We start from the raw sequence: 27,448 nt of genomic DNA, 5'->3' as shown, positions 1-27,448 counted from the left end.
ATATGTTTATGTTGGGGTGGAGGTGTATCACAGATGGCACCAGACCATTCTTTAGCTTCTACATATGAAATTGATGATTATTAGCACCTGTCTGTTATAATTGGCTAATCATATACCTGACTCTAATCCTACAAAATTCCCAACTTTGTGCAAATGTACAAAGTGTGCCAGTGTAAGAATTGATGCTGGTTTGAAGCTAAAGGGTAGTTACACCGAATATTGATTTGATTTAAATTTGTCTTCTGTTCCCTCACTTTACATTTTGTAAATTGATAAAATAAACAATTAAAATATATATTTTTGAAAGCATTCTACCATAAAGTACACCTTTGTATTATGATATACTGTATGTGCTATGTGCTTCCTAGTGCATTGCATTTTATCCAAATACCCCTTTATGCATTGATTTTCAGGCACCCTGTAAACATACCTCCCAACTTTCTGACATGAAGAAGGACACATTTTAGTATACATGCCAGTCCAAAGGACCTTCCCTGTATTTGAACAACTTGATAGCGTGGACCTTGAAGAAGGGGTTACACCCCCAAAAACTTGTCCTAAATATTTGGATTATATTGCAAATATTAAAAGTATCACAGATGTACTCAAAAGTATTCAAACAATATCCCATTGTCCTAACATAGGAGTGGATGGGCCAAGGTGTGCGCCATGGCAGTAAATGAGTGGCTGTAGGACCAAGCAGTCCCCAAAGAAGTCAATAAGCGACCTTTAGGCCTAGCTGTCATTTTTACATAGAAATGCTCAAGAGGGACCACAGCCACATGATCTGAGCTCCTCGCATATTTAAAATATAAGCTGTGATGTCTACAAGGAGTCATATTGAGGTCTGCTAATGACCAACCCAAACCTTATTTTGATCTCTTGGATGTTTTTTTAAGTCAATTACATTTGAAAAATGCCTTTTTTTCAGGCTTAATCAAATCAGCCATGCCTACTTCATCACTCTCTTGGCCTGGTGATAAATCCAGTGGTTGTGTCACATGCCACTTCCCAAGCCTTTTATCTTCTTTACTGCAGGAGGAGGGTCCTTCTCCGTTGGTGCCTAGGTGACATGAATACTTCCTATTGGCTGTCCAGTTGCAGGATTCTCCTTGTCTCTAGAAGACCGAATGGTGTGATGATGACAAAGAGAGAGCACAACAGTGCGGGCACAGATTGTCCAATCATTTAAAGGGGGTCTAAAAAGACCAAAAAGGCCGCATTTACAATTTGCGTTCCCTGAACACGTGACAAAACGCACAAGAATCGTGCGTTTCACTCACATTCGAAAAATGTGCTACAAACGCACATCATGCTTGTGGTGCCATTATTGTTAATAGCCCCCCAAATGCGATTAGCAGACGCGTGCAAAAAAAACACAAGCAGCAACGCGCATTCATGCTATGCGAAGTGTGAATGGGGTCTAAGTGTTGTTAATAACACAGTATACTGTAACTCCACTGGTAGTTCAACATTAGTATTTTTACGGCTCTGTTTATACCCATTGGAGAGATTTACCCTAATTTCCTGTCTAGCTGATGAATTATGAAAAAAAAAACAATTAGATCTGCTGAACATGTGGTCAGTGACGGCACAGCTATTGATTTGTATGGAGTGGTGACAGCTTTTCCTATTCGCACAGTGTGTCAGCATTTATAACCTCCAGCAAGAACCTACAAACCATTTGTACCCATGTAACTGTGGCCTAAGATGGTAGAATGTTGGATTTATGAGGCTATAAATATAGTCTAATCTTTATGACAGAGTCATACATGTGCCTGAACCATCCATGTGTAGAGCGCACCCCCTAAAAGAGCTGCTGCTTTGTCCTGAATCACAGTCACTCTTCTGGTTCAGGGAACAGTCTAAAGGTGGCTGTTTTTAAGATTTATTGCTGCATAACTTGGATAGGGCATAGGGAGCTGTGGAACACTACATGAACACTGAGCAATAGGGTGAGGATACTTTTTACTGTAGTATTGCTTCTCAATATAGTTCCTCCATTAAAAGGCCCAAACATGGACAAGACCAAGTCTTCAGTAATGCCCCAGGCCATGCTATTGCTAGTATGGCTAAGCTTGGCTCACCAGCAGCAACATGTTACTTGGATCCTTCAGGCAGGTCTCTTCTCATAGTATCTCTGGATGCCTGGGTGCCTCCTTCTAATATTAGTCAACCAATCTCTCAGTGAGCCTTCCAGATCAGATTCCCGATAAAATCCCTTGCTTAACTTCTTAGTCCTTTTTTTTAGCAGGACAGGCCCACCAGCTCTGCTACAGCTGGGACCTCGATGAACACAAGAAGACTTTCAGTTGGGCTGCCCAGAAGGGTAGCAACCCTTCAGGCTGGGAACAACTCCTCCTGAACAAGAAACAGACTGTACCAGGTCCTGGACTATTTATGTGCTCTACGGCCACCTTCTGGGCAGAACTCCCCAGGGATTAGCTGGGACCCATAAATATTCAGGCTATTCATTTAGCTTGCCCTATTCTTATGTTCTGAAACCATCCAGAAGGCAGGAAAAAGCAATCAAGTTTGCAGCCTAAGAGACCCTGATCAGCCCAAACTATCAACAGCTGCTCCACAGATTACAGGACAGCCACATAAGAAAGATGAAGTTTACCTAGCAGCCCAGCGTCTAGCTAGAAGTGTTAAATCTGTCAATAACAAGTTTGGAATAAATTCAGAAAAATCCAGGTTGCAGATGTTATGTGGAGCTTCCTAGGAACAGGTATACTTCAGCCTGCCTTGTAGTAAGTTGCCTGGATCTGTGCAGAACAGCACACAAACTGCTGTCCATCAGGCACACTGCAGCAATGGCTTTTGCAGCTTTCTTCAACATGTGAAGCTTGACTAGCTCCTTTTCATTACCTATGTTTATGCTATTTAGCAGCTGCTTAGTACGTTAAACTAGGTTCAGGCTCTCCAAACTTTTCAGTACGAGGGCCACAAGGTGTATTTTACAAATATTTGCAGAAAGAAAAAAATCTGTTTTTATAAAAGAATTAATAAAATCTCAATGAATGAATATGTTTTTCTCTGAGCATTTTTTCTGACAAGCATGATATGACTTAGAGCAACAGAGAAAAGAACCTCAGTAAGAAAATACTGTACATACTAAACAACATCAGAGCCCCCCTTAAATCTGGGTCACCATCATAGTCTTCCTTCCCCATCAGAATCCCCTTTACATTAAAGTCCCCCCCTACATCAGAGTCCCCATCAGATACCCCCTTTACATGAGAGTCCCCATCAAAGTCCCCTCTTACATCAAATTCCACCTATAAATCGCACATGTTCAGCAAAGCTGGGAACCTGGAGAGCCATCGCTGTAGCAGCATGTGAAGGCAGAGGATTCCTCCTGCGAATGCTGGAGAAAACACATGATTGATTGTTAGGACAACAGCGGTCCAGAGGAACCTGCGTTGGAGAATGGGCAGGGAGGTGAGGAGCAGGCCCGTCGCATCAAGGCAGGCAAAACAAGCAATTGCTTGGGGCCCCCGAGCTGGCCTGGGGCCCCAAGACCCAAGATACAGACTGACATTATCCCAAAAACACAAACGCCGCACAGGCCGGCCTCACAACACACAGGCGGCCTGTGACAGGCCGGCGCACAGCGACGCCGGCTTGCTAGGGGGAGAGTGCGTGGCGGCGGCGCGCATCTGCGCAGTGCGCACCAGCCCTGCCCCAGCCTAGGCGGCCTAAAGCCCGCGGGAGTGGCGCCACCCCACCAGGCCCGCGAACTTTGCCAGAGAGAGACACACCACGAGTCATCACATCCTCCTCACACACGTGGACCGGGCCAGGCCAGCGACAGGTATGATCACACTGACTGTCTGTCACTCCATTTTTTCGTGCAAAAATTGGACCAATTGTCCAATTGGGAACAATACCTACCTGTTAACAGACAGCTGGATAGTCCCATAGCATAAGAAAAAAGTCCCCCTGGTATCATCTAGGGCACATGGTGGGGGAACGGGAGGGGCGATAATATGGAGGACATTGTGATTGCCTTTGCAGAAAACAAGGCTCGCAAACAACAGTTTTAGATAATTTGCACATGTTTGTGAGAACTGAAAAATGTTAATGTGAGTGTGTGTGTATAAGTATGTTAGATTTAGTTATTGTTCACTTTTTAATGTATATTTGATTTTATGGTACAGTGGTGTTTTTTGCAAATGTTCAATTGTTGAAAATGTTCAAATTTCAAATATTTTTTCAAGCAGTATTTGCACTGTACTCATTTTTTATTTATATAAAGTGTGGGTGAACTTAAACTGTATGGCTATGCTGTGGTTTCTGTAGGCTTTGCGTGTGTGCGGGGGGGGGGCCTCCATGTCCATTTTGCTTAGGGCCCCCAAATTCCTTCAAACAGCCCTGCCTATGGTGAGCACTATGAGTACCCTAATTTAACTCAGTATTGGTCTCTTGCAATCACCTGTACAGAAAAGCTCCAGCTTGAGAGAGAGTGAAGCAGCATTAGGAGCCAGTCAGTTGTGCAAGCAGTACGCTGATAGGGGAGAGGGTCCAGATTTCAAATGGCCTGACACGCCCCCTGCACATTGCTCAAAGAAACATTACTGCTCAGGGAGCATAAGCAAAAAGACAATCAATATTTTATTTGCAACAGATGCACATATATAGTTTTACATCACTCAGCAGTAAAACAAGAAAAAAAAAGAAAAAAAGAAGAGGTCAGAAATCACACAAAAAGAACTGATTTTTTTTTTGACCAAAGCTACTGGGACTGAAAGTGGGGAAAAATCCAAAACATTAAAGCTGAATTGAACTTTTTTTTTTTTTTAATGGGCCCCCAGGAGCTTATAGTCATAATGTGCCAGTATGTACTGCATATTAGCACATTTTGGCAGACTTCCCTGTTAAATGATCCCCTCCAGAGCTGGCAATTCGATATTCTCCCAGTCTTCCTCCAGGTTCGGACTATTAAGCCTCCTGATTGGCCAGGCCGCAATGACATCAGCCCCATGCATGTACTTGGGAGTCACATTATCATGGCACAGCCATGTGGTAAATGTACGCTGAGCTGTGCATGCACGGCTTAGTGTACATTAGCGCTGACACACTGAACAGATCAGTAGGGTCTCTTCTGTCATAAAAATAATTTCCAGGTTATTTTCCACTTTAAGTTCACCAGAGCAGAAATTGAAGGGAGGTGTTCCAGTTGGGACATTTATTGCAATGTCTGCTGTCTAAGAGAATTTTCCTAATTTTAAAAAGATTTCCTCCTGATGAGATATTGTTTCACATAATGTCTGTGTTGCACACTGCTCACGTATCTGACGTCCCTGCCATAGCCACACCCCTCTGGCACATTTCACCTTGATTGGGCTTAGGCAGCCCATAGATGATTCATTTGGCACAGATTGAGCATACATTTTCCAACAGGGCAGTTCTACAAAGGTTGATTGGTACCCTGCCCATACATGGATCGAAATTAGATTCATGTATGGCCGGCTTTAGTCAAAGAGTTGGGTGTGGATAGAGAAGAGGGACATTTATATCTATGGAATACAATTAAAGCCCAACTCCAGGATATTAGAAACCCTCTTCCAATCCGTTTACCTGCCAGTTTGAAAATATTTTTTTACAAATGCTCATATACCCATTTTTTCATATGATGATCCTTCTCTCCTACTTCCTGTGATCCTGCCTGCAAGATGTGGACATCTCCTATTGGTGGAGGCAACACTTACAATGGCCAGATCCTCTCTCATAGGCAGGTGAACTCATGGGGACAGTAAGTAGACCAGTGCCCAAGAAGATAACTAGCAGGGAAAAATGACTGTTCCTAGGGCAGGAAGTTAGCTTGGCTCATAAAGTGTACTGTGACTTTGATCCATGACACTGCCAGAAGGCTTAGGGAGAGGTGCTTGGAATCAAGATCGAGGAGTAAGGTAATGGATTGCACTATTTTTATTTCATTTTTGCCTTTACAAAATCAAAAGCATCTTCTGGTATTGGTAAAAGCATAGTTTACTAACTGACATATATCATAAGACACGCTTATTACAGGCCATATGAAGACGAATAAATATACCCAAAAAAGGGCATACAAATGTCCCATATGCAGACCTGATGTTATCACCCCAAAGAAATACAAACAATACAAAAAGCAACAGAAAATAATGAGTAATTCTTTATGTGATGCGTTGATCTGTGATGTAACCATTTTATACAGTATCTAGCAATGGATATTCTTCTATATAATATGGACAATATATCTCGGTGATCAATCTCCAAAGACAACATTAACAAATGGTGTTAAAAACCGTATCCAGGATTTTACCATACTACAATCCAAGTAATAAAAAAATAAAAAGATAAATATAATAAAAACATCCAAATTTCCCTTTAAAAAATAGACAAACATAGGGTATATGTATATTCAACAAACCAACCCCCCCCCCCCCCCCCCCCCACTAATGGTTCATGTATTTGAAGTCTTTCTTTGAGGGAGGCGTTTGTGGTAATAGTTTTCCTCAGCACACCAATATTTTAATTATTAGTGTGATTCAGGCTCTTCTCTGGGCAATGGCCATCTCATGACTTGCAGTATCTTATGGCAGACCTTTAACAAAGGACAAAAAGAGCTGAGCAGTTTTGGGGCCCATTACACCACAATTCAGTGCAAAAATGCGTTCATTGAAATGTGTTATGTTAACATTAACATTACATTAAAACATGAAGAAACTTAGCAGTTCCCTTAAGGGCATTACTGAAAGATTTCGTAACACTTGGTTTCATTGGAAAAACTTTTAACAAAATGAAGGAATACGTTAGTGGAATTTGTGAGTTCTATCACACAAGCACTCCCCCTTACTTATTCTTCTCCCTTGCGCTCACCCCTATTTTCCTTACTACCCCCGTTCCTCCATCCTTGTGTCCCACTGACTTCCCTTCCTACAGGGATGACAACAATCCTCCACCATTCCAACCCAACTAGCTGGCCCTTCTCTCTTTTTGTCTTTTGGTTTTCTAAAGAACTCATTAAAAGAGGATTCAGACTCATATGACAATTTGAGATTTCCTGACCTTCTTCAGCACATTTTGTTTTATACCAGAGGTTTTTACATTTCAATCATTGCTCTTTCTATCTCAGTTTTACAGTATGTTTGCAATATTGTAAGAATATTTGTTATTCCCTGAATTTTTTTTTTATGCCCTGAATACATTATAATTAATGTTTGATATACATTGCTGATACCTATCCTTTTCCTGTATGTACTAAAAATACATTAGAATAAAGAATTTATAAAGTAAAAAAAATGCCATGTCAAATGTTAGATGAAAGCCAATTTAATATAATATTTATTTTCTGCAACAACATGTTTATGAAAACATGGATCTCTTTTTTTTTTTTTTTTAACATTTTTCAATTAAATAAAAAATAGCACCTATTAATATAGCAAAAATGTCTCTAAACTTCTGAACCGATTACAATTATTATAATTTAACATCAGCACTTTAAAATATCCGCTGTTTTTAAATTTTAATACATGTTACAAAATATATACACACAATAACAACATGGATTCCACTTGATGTCAGAAAATAAAAATAAAGTACATCCCAAACAAGGCAAAGCTTGTTCTGCAACAATTTTTTTAATTCATCGTAAAAACATGACGGTTTTATATGCACCATATACATTGGGCTATGAATGGTTATCACAAAAATAGATTGATCCTTTCATATAAATAAAGGTTTACTGAAATGTTGGACTGAGCAGTTAAAAAAAAAAACGACTTGTAGTGGTGAAAATATTGATGTAGCCAGTACATATAGAGATCGGGACTAATTCAGCTAAAGCCATTAGCACCTTGGTTAATAAAAAGGGATGTGTCAGGTACCTAGAAGAGAGGAGGCTGTTTTGTTAACCTAAAAGTCACAAATTTCTGGTGCAAATTGTAAAGAGGTTCTCTATCCACAATTTTTTGTGGTATATAGACCACGGTCCTCCTGGGGACATATATTGTGTGTGAGTGTATATGTTTACACAGTATTTTTTTTTATTTTTTTTTTATTTTTTGGGAATTTGTAAAGATAAGGAAAGAAAGCAAAGAAAATAAAAAAACGGACTTTCCTATTCTTCGATGCTCAGAGTGTAAACATTTTTTAAACAATAATCTTTTGAATACTTAATGTAGAACTTAAGGAAAACTTTAATTTTGAATTTTCGGTAAAGAAAGAAAGGGTTATCACCCTTGTCAGTTTTACAAGATTTAATTTTACCCCCAGTTCCATTGCCAAAACAGGAAGTGAGAAGAAAACCTTCCAAAGTGAGGGTAATCTTTGGCTGTCACCAGAACTAGTGTCCCAATTGGAAGATATTCCCTCTACTCTGGTTCTAGTGACCACCCAAATTTTGGGATTCTCCTTCACTTTTATTCTCAGTGATACACAAGACAAAGAGGATGAATCTCCCTGGGGGCACAGACAGCAATAAAAACCTGAGAGGTGTTGTAATCCATCTCTACTCTATCCAAAATTAAAAAAGGTCTTGCCTTTAGCTATATGTTAAATGCAGGAAAGGGAACAGAGAAGGCAGATATATAGGAAAGACAAAGTCTGTTAAGCTGTTTAGATCTAATATGAGCACAGCTGGTAGGTTATGGAAAATGTTGGTCATGATAGGCCCACTTGACCTCATGGCCGTGAGCAGTTGCCCACTTTACCTCATGGCCTAAGAGCAGTTGCCCTATTTGCACCTCATGCAGTTATGTTCTAGACCCATCACAGTGGTGTCAATAGTTCATTGACATTTGATAGGCTTGATATTTGTCTTTAGACAACAAAACAACCTCCTCCAGTCTGGATAACAGGAACACTTAGAAGCACCAGGCAACACATAAGAGGTAGGGTATCACCTAAAGAGGTATTTGTCCACAAAGGACCAGAATCCGACTTAGTGTTTCATCCCTTTGCTGTCACTGGGCACGCTGACTCTCCTCCCAAAAAGGAGTCAATAAACAAGAAAATTTGCTTTCAACCATGTTATTGCACTTCTTGGAGCTGTAACCAGTACTGCTCCAGGGCAAGCTAACTGCTTCCTCGAAGGTGACTTGTACAGTGCTTTTCACTTGTTCGTATTCAAACTCAAAGTTTTATTTATACAAAAACATCAATGATTATTTAAAAAAAAATTAAATACTCTATCAATATTGAAGTTCTTTCTAAAATGCCATACGTCCTTCTTAGGAGGAAGTCTCTTCTGGCTTCTTTAGAAGATCGCACATTGATTCGTGACGCAGTTGCCAAAACTGCTACCTTCTTAAATTTTAATGCTCTTTATAGAAAAGAGACTTGCACTAAACAGGTGCCCCCAAGGCATCTGTACTGCTTTCAGAGGAAGCAGATGGGACCATTTTCAATGTAATGTTGTCCTTTCTGGGGAGGAGACAATCGAGACATTTCAACGACCGGAAGTTGATTTGTTTCATGCGTGTGAAACCTGAACTGTGTCTTGTGCCAGCTGCCATCTTGTATCTGCAAAAAAACAAAAACAAAGGCTATCAGTAAAGTTAATTGCCAAGCCTAATGAAAAGCAAGAAATGGATTAAACTGCTAACACTAAATGTAACTAAATAAGATGAATGTTAATAAAAAAAACCTTCATTTTAAAAATGTTTTTTTATTAGTTCTACTTTTCTTTTTTGCAGAAGAACAATAAGTCTGCAGTTCTATCGTCAACATAGCTTACCCCAAAATACCATCAAGCTCCTGTGCCTTAGCCATGCTATAGTCACACCAAGGGCAGCAAAGCAGAAGTCTATGTCCCCATCTCCCAAGGTGTGGGGAGAAGAGAGGGAGTGAATGGTCATGTGACTGCTGATTTAAGCAACGGTATTTCCTGTATTTTTTTTAATAATTATTAATGGAGTGACATGCTTAGTATTTGTCTATGGTGAAATATGAATAACTTAAATTGGTTTGCATTTACATACAATTTATAAGGGGAGTATTTATAAAAACATTTTCAAAGTTGTTTGTCCATCGAAACTGCATAGAAATTAGTTCTATGTGCAAGGGCAACATCGATTGTTCTCTAGCTATATTCTCTGCATTTCAAATGCGTGATGATGTGATAAATACTGCATTATGACCATTGGGTGGCGCTATCATAGGAAACAAGTTTGCTCCTTAGTGCCATCTAGTGGGCATATTACAGCATTTTCAGGATTCATAGACTCAAGTTGTATAGAATAGAGATGGAGATCATTTAATTTTGCCCTACTCGCACAGCACAAACGAACCAGCTGTTTTGCTTGGCGAACAATAGGCTGCAAAACAGAATGTCCTAGTTTTTGTGGATGGAGGAATCCGTTTTTTTTTTTCATTCTGCCCACTAGCTGAACAAAAATAAAACTAACTAACTATGGCCAGTTCAAAGCAGAACTAAAGTCCCAAATTAAAGGACTGCAAACAGGCAGGGTCTTTATTGCAGAAGAAACATGCCTCTTCTGAAATAAAATAAATCTATCTGCCTGTTTGCAATCTTTTTTTGCTCAGCATCTTTTTGAAGCTTTCCATTGATGTGGCTACACACTCTCACTGGTGAGAGAGTGGGATGTGCATGGTCGGATAAAGTGTGGATCAATTAAGCGTGTATGAACCCCTATAATCAAGGGGTCCAGTGGTTCTGGTAAGCGGCCTGAATCACTGTGTGTCTGAGCCATCTGGAAATGGTTGCAGCAGAAGCGGCTAACCCTTTCCGAGGTCCATCCGTGAGGACAAATAGTGAGTCTGGCTTCCTAAAAGACTCCGTAGCTGCCAGATACACCCTGATTGCCCAAACCACATCCAGGGAATGCAAGGCAATTTCCTTAGAATGTTTAGGCCTGGGACATAGGGAAGGCAACACATTGTCGTCATTCAAATGGAAATCAAAGACGACCTTTGGAAGGAACGACGGACAGGGATGAAGAACCACTTTATGTCTGTGAATCACTGGGTAAGGTGAACAACAAGACAATGTCGCCAACTCCGACGACTTGCACGCAGATGTAAAAGCCACCAAAAAGACCACCTTCTGGGACAACGTAAGCAGGTGAACCTCCCAAATATTTTCGAAGGGAGGTTTCTGGAGAACTGATAACACCAAATTGAGATCCCACGGCGGTAATGGAAACCGCACTGGAGGAGCCAAGTGTCAAACTCCCTGGATAAAGGTATGTACCAAGGAATGTGTGGCTAATAGAAAACCATCAAGGCCGAAACCTGGCCCTTGATGGTACTCAACCCCCCCGTTGGAGGAAAGCCAAGATCCGAGCCACCGAAAAGGAGTGAGGGAGAACCCCAAGAGACACACGCAATGTACATCTTCCAAGTACGATGGTAGATCTTCCTAGAGATAGATTTTCTAGCCTTTCACAGTGTAGGAATCACCGATTCAGCAAAAACCTCTATCCTTCAGCACCTGGCTTTTAACAGCCAAGCTGTTAAAGCCAGCAACTGTAAAGCAGGATGGAAGATTGGCCCTTGGGACAGCAGATCTTCCCTGAGAGGAAGTCTTCAAGGAGCATCGGCGACCAGACGTACCAGATCGGTGTACCAATACCGGCAAGGCCAGTGTGGAGCCACTAGAATAACCAGAATCCCTTCTGCCTCGATCCTGCACAGGAGTCTTGGCAGACGTTTGAGAGGAGGGAAAGCATAAAGCATACAATACTGACTCAAATAAGCCACTAATGCATCTGAAGCGTCTGCCAAAGGATCCTGAGACCGTGCCAAAAATCTCTGTACCTTCCTGTTGAGACGAGAGGCCAACAGGTCCACCTCGGGAGTACCCCACTGGAGGCACAACTGATGAAACACCTCCGGATGAAGTGACCATTTCCCCTGGTCCAACAACTGTTGACTGAGGTAATCAGCTTGCCAATCTTCCACCCCTGAAATGTGTACAGCAGAGAGGGCTGAAATGAAAACACTCCTTCATGGCACAGGGATACCAGTATCTGTTGCGCCCTTGGCCCGGTGAACAAAATCTGTTGAAAACCGGAACACGAACCAAGAAGACCATGTGGTAGAGAATTGGTCCAGTTTCCTATTCTCCTGTGCCAACAGACGTGCCAAGTCTCAAATCTTGTACACCTCAATGGCCCAGTCTTCCAGTGAAGGCATATCCGATGTTCTCCAATGTCTAGGTATTACTACCCTTGTTGTGGCCAAGAAGTGCTGCAGGATGGTTTTTTTTTTTTTTTTTTTGATGGATCAAAATGACCCCGGTGTGGGTTGAAGAGAGGTCAACATCAGCCTGCAGTACAGAGTAAAAATCGTCTCCCACAGTTTCCAACTTGGGGGGCAATCCCACCAAATATGGAGTAGTGTCCCTGTAGCAGATGAACACCTACAAACAAATGTCTGACAGGGAAGGATCCATGTATTTTACGGTGGAGAGGCAACTGTACCATCTGGTCAACAATTTAAAGCCCTTCTCCTGGGTTTTGGTGGACAGTGATAGTTTATGTGTTAATTCGAAGCACTGATAGCATGTTGAAGTTCCTTCTCCCATGCTCGTGCGTAGGGCGGCAGATCAGGGGAAAAAAGCCCAAAGCAACAGGGAGTACCAGTTTGCAAAAACATGTCCTCAAAACTCCAAGGGTGATATCAGGATATCTGATAGAGAAGACAATATACGGAGATAGGAAAGGACCTGTTGTCTCTGTAACCATTCTGTCGTGAGTTGCAAAGATTCCCGAGATAGGACCACAGCCATCACTGATGGATCAGGGTGGAGGACTTGGGCAAGGCGCCTGTGATCATCTTTACTCCATGGGCCAAACCTGTTCCCACTAGAAGCTGGCGGAAAGGCCAGGGTTCCAAAAAAGGGGGTCATGGGGCCCTGCAATTTAGATAGGTTGCCGGATGTGGTCAGTCGTTCCCAAATCTGAAGAATCTGACAAGTAAGAGTACAAGAGGGAGGTATAACCTTGCGGTGAACAACAGGTGTCCACGGCAGGGCACAGAGGTCTATTAAATTGAGGTGGCATTCCAGCTGGACCCACAATTTAGATGAGAGATGGTGGAACTAGTCCACAGTGTGCGTAAGTACCGCTACCTTGTGGTATAAAGAGGCATCAGGTACTCCAGCACCCCCTCTGGCTTTGGGAAGGGAGAGTGTTGCATATCTAGTCCTAGGACGGGCCGCTTGCCAAAGAAATTTGGAGAACAACCGGCTTGGGTTCTGAGAAGTAGGGGCCCAGCAAAGAGTCGAGATGCATCGGATGGTATGTTAATCGCTAAGTAGCGAATAGAGGAAGATCCCGTCTTAAAAGGGAATAAAGATGAAAGTTGGCACAAAGTCATCTCCGGCAGCGATATATTGAGATTCTTTGACTTGGATTCTGAACTTCTGTACCCGCACAAAGCAGTTTAGTGCCTTGCGGTCCAAAATTGGACGTACCTTGCCTTCCTTCCTGGGAACTATAAAGAGGGTTAAGTAAAACCATTGAAAACATTCTGAAGTCGGAAGCGGGACAATCACCCCTTGAAGTCTTGCGCTGCCCAAAGAGACCGCATAAGTGATCTGGGGACAAGTGTCGGTTGGAAGGGAAGAACCTTTCCGGAGGATGAGACCAAAACTCAATCTTGTACCTGGACCGAATGAGTGAGACCCTGAGGGAGGAAAAGGCCTCGTATGAGCTGAGAATAATGTCCCACATCTAGGACGGCGCTCCTTGCCCTTGGTAGCCTGCGGAAGAAGAGTACTCTTCCCCCCTGTGAGACCCTCAATGATGTCATCCAAGGAAGCTTCAAACAGGCGAACCCCTACAAAGGGGAGATCAGATAAGGCTTTCTTAGAAGTCTGGTCCGCAGACCAGCATTTCAGCCAGATAATACGCAGAAGGACCACTGCTGATACAGAGAGCCTAGAAAATCAAAGGAGCCGCATCCAAAGAGGCATCACAGATAAACTGTAGCCCCTAGACCAACTGATTCCCCAGCTCTGCAAAGGCAGGGGGAAGCTGTTTACCCTCCAGGTCCCGGCATATAAGTTTAGCCCACTTGGTCAGAGTTTGCGACACCAGGGCAATAGTACTGTAAATACCATCCTAAGTGCCGAACCAGCCACAGTGAAAATATGGAGGGCCAGAGCCTCTGCCCTCGTATCATCTGGATCTTTAAAGGCTGGGGACTCCTCAACCAGGATTAAGGTAGTGAAACCAGCGAGTGCACTACAGGTGGGAACATCCACTTTTTAAGCAGGGAATCCTCATAAGGATACCACATAGCAAAACGTTTAGGGACCACACGAGTGCGTTTTGGACAACCTCACTGATTTGTGACAATGTTGTCAAAGTAAACTGGAAAAAGTTTAAAAGTAAAAAATTGCCAGGATCAGAGATCCCAGCAAGAAACTTGGTCCTTACTCCTGACTAGGCAGAAAAAACTGAGTGCCTATAGCTGAGAGTGGGAGTATCCCCCCGGGACTGCCCAATAGGCATAGTCAAGCTTTTTTCTGCCTAGTGTCCTACTCCTGTAGGGGGCAGTATAACCCAATGGTCAAGAAGACAAGGAGCTGTGTCCATCAATGAATGAAAGAGAAACAGTTCTGTCACTCCATTGGGGTATACCCTACACCTGAGGTGAACCAATGCATTTTGAATACTATTTTTGTATCTTCATCAGGGGTATGGGCATGCCAGTTATCTCCACTGTGTCAACTACTACATCAGCCAATACTTAAAAGAAAGTTCCAGGTGCTTCTCCTCTGGTCCTTCCAGGCCCATAAGGACCATCCCCAGGGATGCTCAAAGCCATAGATTATCCCCTTCTCACCAGAGAGGCCACACTGTTGATAGGAGACATTCATGCCTACTTTGGGTAACATAGTCACACTGCCCCCTGGTGACCTGTTGCTGTCTTGCGATCCCTTGTGTGCACCTGAGTTACTCACTCAAGGAGTGGGAACATTAGCTACTTGGCATGTTTAATGTATAAAGGGATGTTGGCAATATACAGTCCTATGCTAATCCTTTTATGTTCTAGGAATATATTACAATTTTGTTTTTGGATTTAATACAGATTTAAGGCATGGTTATCCCAAGTTAGCATGTCCATTTAAAACACATGTGGGGACTAACTGTTAATGTACATATTGTTTTTTACCATTTCACAAAATATGCTATAAAAATGACTTCCTTGTGTAAATCCAGTGACATTTTACCTTGCATTCATCTAGAATCACATTTCTTTCAAGTAATTTGTTTCCTTCAAATTTGTGTCCATTCCATCCTTTGAAGGTAAGCGGTTTGTCTCCTCCTAAGACCGGGGTGTTCAGGCAGTGGATGGTGATGGTGTGGACAGCCTCAGAGCTCAGCAAATGGAGAAAATTCATCTGCACTTTGCCCACATTAAACTCCAGCTGGTTGAAACAGAAAATATTAGTTAGGACAGAATAGGTATATGTGCAAAATGTTTGCAGGACACGGTCCTGCTTGTGGTGGATTTTCATGGCAATAACATGAGACAGATTTGTTGTATATTAAAAAATCATCTTTTATTGTACATCATTAAAACACAGTTAGGACAGAATAGAGGGACATAGCTATTTCCAATCGCACACTGGTGCCCTTTTTGTAGTAATGGAAACAATAGTGTTTGTGCTGTCTTATTGTCTTCACACAGTAAAAAAGGGAAAATGACCAGCAGCCCAATCCATTCATAACTAGCACAGAAGTGCACATGGATTTAGCAGTTCATTACAAGTGCCCACAAAATTTCCCATCACGCCCTTGCTATTGATTAAGCGGCTGCCATTTTTTCTATTTGCTGCATTTGACCTTCAGCTGCTATCAGGTTTAATTTCACACTCAATTTATTTATTTGCTTTATATGTATCTTGATATTTTGTGTGGCTGCCACAAATGTATAAGAACAGATTCTAAAGCTGAACTCCAAGATAAGCAAATATTTTCTAAGTGCATTCATCATGTGTATTCTTACTTGAAACTTGGTGTGCTTTGTCTATTTCTTTCATATCTGTGCAGTAATCCAGTGTGAGACTTTACCCCTGTGAGGAGCTTCCTGTAATAAAGACCTCTCACTGCTGCTCTCTCTCTACTTGTGCAGGGTGACTGGTCTGGTCTCCACCCCCTCCTGTAGTTTCTCGCAGGCAGCATGTAATGGGTGGGCCTTCTGGGCCCCTCCCACAGCTCTGCTCTCTTTAAAAGGTATATGCAACACCGTGATGATGTCACTGTTACTTTTATATGGTGCAATTTGGGTTTGCAAATTGCACATAAAGTGGACTCCTTTTTGGCTGCTAAGGAACACATTTAAATGAAGGTTTTTGTGATATGTCGTCTAAACAGCTCTTAAAGTGTTACTAAACCCTCATGTTTTTTTTTTTTTTTAAGATTAAAATAACAAACATGTCATACTTACCTGCTCTGTGCAATCGTTTTGCACAGAGCAGCCTGTATCCTACTCTTCTCTGGTCCCTTGCTGGCTCTCCTGGCACCTGCCGTGTGCCCCCACAGCATGCAGCTTGCTCTGAGGGCACCCAAGCAGGCGCTCCCGTGACGCGGTTCTGTGTGTCCATTCACACACGGAGCTGTGGCTCGGCCCAGCTCCCTCCGTCTCCTGATTGTCTCACTGGCTGTGATTAACAGCAGCGGGAGCCAATGGCTCCCACTGCTGCCAAAAGCCAATCAGGAGTGTGAGTCCCTGGAGAGCCAAGGCTCTCATGGACATCACTGGATTGTGAGGGGGCTCAGGTAAGTATTTGGGGGGGGGGGCTGCTACATGAAGAAAAAAACCTTGTGCCTTTACAACCACTTTAAGAGGGATATTAACTCACACAGATGTCAGACTGGGAGCAGCAGCTGTGTTCATGCAGCCACTGTGTCCCAATTAACCTGTACATCCCTGTGCGGGCAAACACGTCCCTCACATAGGCATACGCTTTAATGTCCCCGCGTGAACAGGGCCTAAGAAATAATGGAAGAGTATGTCTGTCTTTAAACACTTGAGTACCAGTCTGTGATACTCCTTTATTACCAGGACATTTTTCAGTTTTCAGGGCTGGGATACTTTGACTGGCAATCACCCTGTCATGCAATACTGTATACCGTCCCACCAGCGAGCCCCAAATGAAGTCGGCGACTGTAAGGTTCCCTATCAGCTCTATGGTATAGGAATCTACTATTTTGTCACTTCCGGTTTCCCCAGATGCAAACAGCACCATTTTGAAATTGTGAAAGCATCTGATCATACCGATCTTGGTGTGATCAAATGCTTTTAAGGGCGGAGGAGACATTAGGGCCCTAATAGACCACAGATCTCTCCATAAAGAGTACTTGTCACTGCCTACTGATGTCACAATTTATTTTATTTTTTTTAATTGGTTGAGCTAGATGGATTCATGTCTTTTTTCAACCTGACTAATTATGTAACTGTGCAACTATGTTACATTCCTTGTGACAGCAATAAAAGTGATTAAAACAAATGAAAGAAACAGTGTATACAACAAACAATAAAATAATAATAATAAAAACATTTTTAAAGCGCCCCCAATGCTCATGCAAAAAGGCAAATTTATGTAATGGTCCTGCATGCATATGCATACAGCGATAGCGCCACACATGTGAGATATTGCTGTAAACGTCAGAGCGAGAGCAATAACTCTAGCACCTCCTGTTTAACCCATCCCTTTAAGAATTCTAAAAATCGGAAGGCAGGCATTTGTAATTTGCTTTCACAGCGGTCACATGATCGGAAATCTCTCAATCGCTAGTATGCATCGGGAGTTTTCACGGTAACCATCGGCTACCATGCTGGGAGCATGCTCTTAGCATGGTAAGCGGTTTACACAGGGCCGCATATATGTGTGTTCGGCCAGCATGAAGAGGTTAACTCTAAACTGGTAACTAGTAAAGGCTTTTAAAGCGCCGCTTACGGAGATTTTTAAATACTGTTGTTTGGCACCATTCTACAAGCATGACATGTTAGGTATCTATTTACTTGGCGTAATGCCATCTTTTATATTTTACCAAAAAAATGGGTATTATATTGTGTTTGTGTGCATTAAAACTCATTAAATTGTATTATTTCCAAAAAATTTGCATTTGAAAAACCGCTGCGCAAATACCATGCGACCTAAACAATTACAAATACTACTATTTTATTCTCTAGGGCCTCTGCTAACAACAAATATATAATGTTTGGGGGTTCTAAGTAATTTTCAGGCAAAAATTACTAATTTTTACTTGTAAACAAAAAGTCAGAAAAGGCCTGGTCCTAAAGTGGATATTTTACCTTTGTCACAGTAACTGGTGATAAACAAGTCTGCCCCCCAGCTGTAAAGTTACAGAAGACCTCTATAGCATCTGATGGACATCCAAGATTCGGGTCAATCCAATACTTTCCTATAAAAAAACAAAAAAATAAAAAACAAAATGCATGGTTAAGAAAAAAAAGTGTGTACATTCATAAAATAATTAGGACACATACACCCAGCAGGAACCGACCGAGATTCTAACCATGTATGGGGAGACTGAATGTACGATCAATCAACTTGAGTACAACCTGTGAAAAATTGCTGGCAGCTGCTATAGCTGCTAGGAAGTATCACTGTCTTTTCCCGGCAAAGACGGCTTCCCGGACCCCCGCCCTCCACCTGGAAGAAAAAAATGGTCCGGTTGGAGGGATTCCCGCATCAACGCTGTCTGTGTTGATGGTGGAATTGAGAAATTTGCTCTGTTTATGGCTGGCCTTACTGGTTAGCGCTTATGCCATGCAGTACTCAAATATCGGCCAGGACACTATCTGTAGGAATTTGCGTGAATTTCTTCCCGTTTCCTCCCACACTCCAGAGACATGCTAGAAGGTTTATAGCCTCCTGTCTAAATTGGCTCCAGTATGTGTTTAAAAATTAGAGGAAAGACCCTGAGGACCTACCTCGTAAAAAAATTTGATGGTTCTACTGAATAAGGCCTTTGATCATATATCAGACATGGTGCCCAAAGAGCTGGCCCACAGAATTTGATATGACTGAACGGTTAGACACACACACACACATAAATATATATATAAACACTGTTTCTAGACCACTCATGAATGGTAATAGAAAATTTGCAATGTTGGTCACGAGGCTACATAGAATTAACCACTTTGCCGCTGCTCACTAGAGCTCTACTGCGGCAAAGTGGCTCGATAACGTCTGGCGACGTAGACCTACGTCACCAGACATTCCTCTCTCTCGGCGGCGCACGCCGCTGCTCTTCCCCGATCGTCGGGGAATCGAGTGTGGAGATCTGCCTGCTTGTGTAAACACAAGCGGGCGGATCTCCTAAGTGACAGGCAGGGTCAGATTGCAGGATTCAGCATAGCTGAACATGCGATCTGTCCTTGTGTCACATAGTCCCCTCCCCCCACACACGTCAGTAAGCACCAGGCATACCTTAACCCCTTGATCACCAATAAAAATTAACCCCTTCCCTGCCAGTGTCATTTTTACAGCAATAGTGCATATTTATAGCACTGATTACTGTAGTAATGTCACTGGTACCCCCAAAAGTGTCAAAAATGTCAGTCAAGGGTCCGATCTGTCCGCCGCAATGTCGCAGTTCCGCAAAAAAAATTACTCGTTAAAAAAAAAACACCAAAAATGACAGAAATCTTTCCCTTAGTTAGTAAACGCAATAACTTTTGCGCAAACCAATAAAAAATACGCTTATTGCGATTTTTTTTACCAAACATAGGTAGCAGAAAACAAATTGGCCAAAAATTTAAAAAAATTTAGATTTTTACATTTTTTTGGAGGGGAATTTCATATAAAAAATGTGAAAAATATTGTTATTTTTTCAAAATTTACGCTCTTTTTTTGTTTATAGCGCAAAAAGTAAAAATCGCACAGGTGATAAAATACAACCCAAAAGAAAGCTCTGTTTGTGGGAAAAAAAAGGACGTAAATTTCGTTTGGGTATGGCGTCGCATGACCGCGCAATTGTCAGTTAAAGTCGCACAGTGCCGAATCGCAAAAAGTGGCCCAGACGTAAGACAGCAAAATCCTCCGGTGGTAAAGTGGTTAAAGTAATGGTATTTTTTTTATTTTTATGGATAACAGGAAACAGTCTTACAGATAACAGAAGTGTTCCAGCAAAGAACTATAACGGTGAACAAAAATGCTTGATGATGAGTACTTGCAAGCATGTATTTTTATAACTGACCTTGTGATGGCAGGGTCACTTTACCAATGTAGTCACTAACTACAAAGCCCAAGTTCATGAGGCCTAATTATCTAGGAAACCAATAAATAGGCCTTAAAGTATATGTGAACCCTTACCTTGCAAAACAACCCATTTAGTTTAAAATAGAAATAAAAGTCAAAATATTTGTGTACATCTATATCAAAAATTCAGAATATTCTTTTTTTTTTTTTTTAGTGATCACGTAACCTTTCATTAAAGCTGCATAATGGGCTTACATAGCTAGAGGTGGAGAAACAGCAGTACGCTGATCTTCTCAGTGAAGACTGTGTGGGGGCCAGTGAAGACTGTGCAGGGGGAACATGTCAACTCAAGTGTGGTCATTGGAGGACAGACAGGCAAGCGGTTTTCCAGCACAGCCAGAAAACTGACCACGCTGGGATGGATGTGTTCTCCTACTTAGTGTGGTCAGTTTTAAATAGGAAAGCAGATGGACTGGCAGGAACACCAGGGATTTCACACAAAGGAAGCAATACAAAGAGAACAGGAGACTTCTTAACACAAGTACATGGTACAGCAGGCAAATATCAGGAATATATAATGTTTGGGTAACAAATTCTTTAAAAAAAAAGATGAGTTAAGCTGGCCATACACTAAAAGAATTTGGCCTGAAGATTTTCTTTTTATTGTTCGTTTGATTTTTTAGTCATTAGTGGGGTCAAACTGGTGTTAATTTTTAACCACAGTGACGAGACAATTCGAAGAAGCATGATGGAAAATTTCTCTCCAGCAAACTAAGTGTGTGTGGTTTTCGTTTGGGAAAGTCGATTTATTTCAAAATCGAATATTAAAACAAACTTTATTTAAAGTATTTTCAAACGACTTTGGTCCTGTCTTAAAATATACTAATGAGAGTTTTTGTAGGAATGTTCATACAAATGTTCGTAATATTTGTTCACAAACCTACTGGTGTATGGCCAGCTTAGTACATTCCTATTCTGTGCTAATGAGGAAATTATTAAATAGATAAATAGTTAGAAATATACACACCGCTACTGCACTAGGGAGGCAACTAACTTTGGGGTTATGTTTACATTTTAAAGCAGGGTTCCCCTAATTTTTGTGTTGATTGAAAGTCAGCAGCTACAAAAGTGTATCTGCTGATTTTTAATAAACACACACTCACCTGTCCCAGGATCCAGAGATACGCCCAAAGCCTTGATCCTCTCTCTCTCTCCTCTCGGTGGTGGCGGCATCTCTAGTGCGCTTGCGGCTTCACAGCCCGGTGCGCATTGTGAATGCGCGAGTCGCGCTGCTCGTCATGAATGGCCGGGCAATCTTCTGGGACCTGTGACGTGTCCCAGAAGATTGCGGGGGGGGGGGGAGGATAACTTTCATAACTTCCGCCCGAGCCGCCTAGGTTGCCCGACCTGAAGTGGAACCGGGTACCTGTCAAATCTAGGTAACCGCCCCCCCCCCCCCCCAAAAAAAAAAATGACATAACAAATCCGAACTACAAAATTATATCATATTGCATCTTAACAATCTTTATATGTAGTGGATGCATTCGTTTTCTTTTTTCTAGGCTTTTTTTTTGCTTTATTTTCACCTGCTGACCCTGCCAATAACACACTTCAAGTCATAGGGTGACAATATGTACTGAATTGTAAATATAAATGAGCAGTGTTGTCATCCTAGAAGAGAACATCTCCCCCTCCCCTCTTCTTCATAATGAAGATAAAGGGGGAAATGGAACTGTAGTCCTCAGAGATAACTGAAAACAATGCAGCTGATAAAGCCTCATACACACTGGGCATTTGCACAGCTCTTCTGAATATATCTTTCTCCTCGCAGGAGAAAAGCAGCTTTAAAAACACACCTAAAGCCACGTTTTTCAAATATGTTTAGTATAATACCTTTATGGATTCAGGCACATCAAGTATTCTGGTGTTCATTCATTTAATTGCCCAGAATAATTTTATAATAATAAATTATAAATGCTCAAACACTAAAAGCGCCTAGCGGTTAGGTGCGTTTTCACACATTTGGGCACATTGGGTGTTTTTCCTACCCAAACTCTCCTCTCCTGCTTGCGCAAGTGATATTTTTTCCTGCCTCTATATGCCTCTAAATGCCCATGTGTACATGGACACATAGGCTAGCATAGAGGGTGTTTAGAGGCAGAGAAAAAAATGTTGAACACCATTAAAGTGGCATTAAAGCTTCCTTTTTTGTATTTTTTTAAAATAACAAGCATGTTATACTAACCTGCTCTGTGCAGTGGTTTTGCACAGAGCAGCTCTGATCCTTTTCTTTTCGGGTCCCCCCAAACACTCCTGCTTGCCCTGGGTGCTTGCTCTTGAGCTGCTGCTCTATGCGTCTATAAGACACCTAAAGATGCGGCTTAGCCACGCCCCCCTCTCCTTACTGGCTCACTGGCTGTGATTGACAGCAGTGGGAGCCAATGAGGAAGTAGAGTCTCGGGCAGTGGCGTAGCGTGGGGGGTGCAGGGGGGGCCGGCCGCACCGGGCGCAATATTTAGGGGGGCGCAATCCCACGCCCGTGTGTCACTCCTGCCTGTTCTCGTAATTTTATTACAGTGTCCCCAGACAGCCATGTTCCGCTGCGCCCTGTTATTGGGCGAATAGGGTCACGTGCAGCAGGGGGGGGGGGGGGGGCTGGCCTGTCTGTGATCAGGTGGCAGATGCGCACGGGAGTCCCGCCTCGGCACCTCCAGCATCTTCTCCTTCTCCTCTCCTCTCCTCCGGGTGGCACATCATGTGGCGCGCATGGGAGTCCCGCCTCCGGACTGTGAACTTCCACCACACAATCTTCTCCTCCTCCTCTGCTGGATCTCAGGTACGTCCTTTTACAGTCTAGCAGTGTGTCAGAGCCAGAGGCAGCAGCCAGAAAGATAGACAGAGTGAGTTAGGGTCAGAGTTAAGGTGAGTTAGGACAGAGCAGTTAGGGTCACGCTGTGTAGTGATCAGTATAGGAATACTGTAGGTAGGACAGTGTAGTGTAGATGTCAGTGTACTGGACAGTGTAGTATAGTGTATTGGGTAGTATAATGTAGTGGTCAGTGTAGTGTAGTGTAGTGGGTAGTGTAGTGTAGAGGACAGTATAGTGCAGTGGGTAGTGTAGTGGACAGGGTAGTGTAGTGTAGAGGACAGTATAGTGTAGTGGGTAGTGTAGTGGGCAGGGTAGTGTAGTGTAGTGGGTAGTGTAGTGTAGTGGACAGTATAGTGTAGTGGACAGTGTAGTGGTCAGTATAGTGTAGTGGACAGTGTAGTGGTCAGTGTAGTGTAGTGGACAGTATAGTGTAGTGGACAGTGTAGAAATCAGGTAGGTCAGTCAGTGTAGAGGTCAGTCCAGTTGCCAGTATAGGAATCCGGTAGGTTAGTGAAGTGGACAGGTAGGTCAGTGTAGGAATCAGGTAGGTTAGTGTAGTGGTCAGTGTAGGAATCAGGCTGGTCAGTACTATTGTAGGAAGAGACTCAGGGAGTGCTAAAAGTCCGCAGGTTAGGGGGCGCAAATTGCTTGCCTTGCCCCGGGCGCTGACAACCCACGCTACGCCACTGGTCTCGGGACAGCCAAGGCTATAGTGAACATTGCTGGATCAGAGGAAGTTTACAAAAGGATTTTTACCTTCATTCATAGAATGCCTTCAGCCCTTTAACCACTTTAAAAGCAGTGTTTTTGAGGCATAAGAGTGCCGTACAGGCAGAGATCATTGGGAGTTGCGAGTTTACAAGATTTCTGGCAAGAACAGATATTTTTCTGTACACAAACACTTTCAATGGTATATTTAACAGGTGAAAAGGGAGCAAACAGGGTTTCTCAACCAGGGTTCCATAGAACCCCAGGATTCCTCCTGAGGTTGCTAGGGGTTCCTTGAGCAATGGACTATTTCTGCCTCTCCGATATGTTCCCAATGTGACACCATTGCTCCTTTTAGCTATCTGTAAGGGGGTAATTCTTCCCAATGATGACAAGAAGAGTAAGGAGCATTCTTGCCACTGACTGTCACACTAATGTGTCATAAGTTGTAGATTTTTAATTCTTAGCAGGGGTTCCTCGAGACCAGAAATTTATTTCAAGGGTTCCTCTGTGTTGAATAGATTGAGAAAGGCTGCACTAGAAGTTTGCTTCAATGAGCTGGGATGTGACAAAATAGGCTTGTATACGTACCATCTGCCACTTTACGTTCACAGTCAAGCAAATCGCGACAAATTCTCGCTGGATTGTCCCGGGTTCCGGGCGGGTTCTTTATACTGTGCATCAAATCTGTCAGGTAGTGGAGTGTTTTAAAGATCTCTGTGCCAAATTCCAGTATGGATACTTCAGTATTCTGATAGCTCTGGTCAGTAGTAGCGGTGTTGAATGGAGGGTAAACAAGGGTAGAAAACATGGCATAAATGAGAAGTGTGAGCAGACCAATCAGAAGTCAAACAAGAGGGCAACCCAGGAGGAGCAGAATAGGCATAATTTAATAGGATCCAAGAGAGGAGAGTTAAGTTCATACAAGAAGAAGAAGACAGTGTTGACAATAACATTTTGGAGGAAAAAGAAGAGAAAATAAATTTTTTTATCATTTTTCACATCTCTGCACAGAAATACCACAATCCAGTTTTTACATGATCTAAATTTCCTTTCATCCACCCCAGACTTTTTTCCAGTTTTGGAAACATCGAGGAAGGGTCAGTGTCCCCGCTGAGACACCCTGTTTCTACTCTGATTACAATTGTAACATTTTAGGGGGGCTTCACACTGATCCGCTGCGGTTTGGCCACAGAGAAGGGTACCTGCTGTTTTTGAGCGAGTTAGCTGCACTTTGCTATAGACTTCTAGTAGATCAATAATAATCAGTAATCCCTCTTGGAGGGAAGCTCCAGATGTCATTTACTGAGCGGAGCCGATACTTCCTGTATAGATCCGGCTTACAGGCGGAGTGATATCAGACGCACTCCGCCTGTGACAGGAGGAGCCATACACAGGAAGCAGCGGCTTTGCTCTATACTGCAGCCGCATGCTTCCTCCTGGGCTCAGCCACAGAGTGCCTACAAGCAAATCTCTGCAAGTACCCCCCACTATTGCTAATACCTTATACTGTGTGTGTACATACATATATATATATATATATATATATATATATATATATATATATATATATATATACATATATATATATATATATGTGTGTATATATATATATATATATATATATATATATATATATATGTGTGTGTGTGTGTGTGTGTGTGTGTGTGTGTGTGTGTATATATATTATATATATAAAAAAACACATATATATAATATATATATATACACTATTGCTATTACTGTATACTGTGTGTATATATAGTGTGTGTATATATATATATATATATAGAGTGTGTGTGTGTGTGTGTGTGTATATATATATATATATATGTATATATATATATATATATATATATATATATATATATATATATATATATATATATACATATACACATACACATACCACATACTGTATTTGGGTCAGAATATTTTTTTTTCTTGTTTTCCTCCTCTAAAACCTAGGTGCGTCTTATGGTCAGGTGCGTCTTATGGAGCAAAAAAAAAAGGGTATAATATAATATTATTTTTTTATTATTATTATTTTTTTTATAACTTGCATTCATGTGCAAAAAGATGCAGCGTTCTGTACTTTTTTAAACACACATGAAAGCACCTAGGCTATTTTCTTGCATATATGTTCATACTGCGTTTAAAGTTCACGTTTGACTGCATCTGGTGTAAATGAACCATTATCCAAACTATGCAACCGATTCCCAGTTCAGTTACAGCTAAAACTGACATACACTTTTCTCCTTTTCAGCTAAATTAAAATACTTACAAATTTTAACGAAAAATGAATCAACTAGCATCCTACCTCCATCCGCAGTGCTGCATGTGACTCCATCAGGGCCTGAATAGCAGAATTCATATCCACCAGTCTCTGTAATGAAGAGGCAACATGATTTTTTATTACTAAATAATACTGTGCCTACAAATAGCACAAAAATCTTGTACAAGACACATTTACGGAGTTAGTAAACCTATGATACTGATTTACTGTACACATGTGGAATTCCCCAAATCAGTACAAAATGTGGTATTGTATTTCCAATGGGTAAAGGCTATGTGCAGCCAACTGCATTAATATTGATAAAAAATATCAAGCATTATTTTCATTGGACTGTTTATGGCCGGTCTGAATCTTATAAGTTGCTAAAAGTGCAAATTTTTATAAATCATACAAATATTTGTTATTTGAACTTCTATTTAAAGCAGAACTCCAGCTAAAAATAACAAAATAAAAATGAATAGCCTATTAGAAAATAAAAAACAGCTTTTGCTGCAATATTCAACTTCAATCCAGAGATTTCCCCCGGAGTACTTTTTATGACACTAGATGTCCTCAGTTTAATGGCCAGCATCATGCAGCCTACTTCCTCTACACCCAGTTCATCCTGGACACGCCCACTGCCTGTGACTGGACAGTAGAAAGAGAAGCAGCACATAATTAAGCTAATCTCCCTGTTTTTTCCTCCTATCAGTATACTTCTTGTCAGCACATGAAATGATTGGCTCCTTGTACTGCTTCTTTCGCACTCTTAACCTCTATGGTACAAAGATTGCAAGAGGCTGATACCAGGTCAAACTCAGGTACAGCACTTCAAAATCCATTACTGATGTACTAAGGATTACAGAGCCACATTCACTTTGTGTCTTTTATACAGTATTTACCTGGAGTTCAGCTTTAAGCAATTGTGTTTCTCACTTGCGGCAAAGGGATGATAAAAATAGGTGGTTGAGCCATGGTTGTACCAGCTCCCAACTGCTCACCTTAAGCGAACATGACAGCCAAAGGGTGTGGTACAAAGGCTACCCTATGTTGCATTCAACAGACAGTACCACCACCAAGCCTGACCCATTCAAGTAAATAGGGCCACATGACAACTGTCCTGCAACTGCTTGTAATGCATACAGTTGCAGTTCTGCAGGAATTTGAGGTTCATAAGAGGCATCCAAGAGGCTACATATCACCTCCCAACTGCTTGTTAATTGCCCTCCGAAGCGATCCACTGTGCATCGCTTTTCAGGAGGGCAACACCAGTGTAAAGGAATCCTAAGGGATAAAGAAGAAACCATGCTGTATTCAGTACTGACCGATAAAATAGAAGTTTTGACATTTAGCAGTTAACTTACTGTTCGTCCTGGAGCACCCGGTGGACCCTAAAACAAGA

The 27,448-nt window shown here is 41.9% G+C and overlaps 1 protein-coding gene across 1 annotated transcript in view; it reads right to left on the bottom strand.

Annotated features, from left to right (window-relative positions):
- Positions 1 to 8,245: 8,245 nt before the first annotated feature.
- COL24A1 (collagen type XXIV alpha 1 chain) overlaps positions 8,246 to 27,448 on the bottom strand; it is a 417,206-nt gene continuing 398,003 nt past the window's right edge. The window contains exons 55-60 of the mRNA XM_082265511.1: positions 27,411 to 27,437; positions 26,092 to 26,157; positions 24,363 to 24,531; positions 18,280 to 18,389; positions 15,188 to 15,385; positions 8,246 to 9,507 (exon numbers count right to left, since the gene is read on the bottom strand). Coding sequence (XP_082121637.1) covers positions 9,364 to 9,507; positions 15,188 to 15,385; positions 18,280 to 18,389; positions 24,363 to 24,531; positions 26,092 to 26,157; positions 27,411 to 27,437 — 714 coding nt within the window. The 3' untranslated portion in view covers positions 8,246 to 9,363. The remainder of the gene's footprint in view (positions 9,508 to 15,187; positions 15,386 to 18,279; positions 18,390 to 24,362; positions 24,532 to 26,091; positions 26,158 to 27,410; positions 27,438 to 27,448) is intronic.

The sequence above is a fragment of the Pelophylax lessonae genome, assembly GCF_965119305.1.
Source record: "Pelophylax lessonae genome assembly, chromosome: 8".
NCBI lineage: Eukaryota > Metazoa > Chordata > Amphibia > Anura > Ranidae > Pelophylax > Pelophylax lessonae.
The sequence above is the reverse complement of the archived record's forward strand: the minus strand, read 5'-3'. Positions and strand labels throughout refer to the sequence as shown.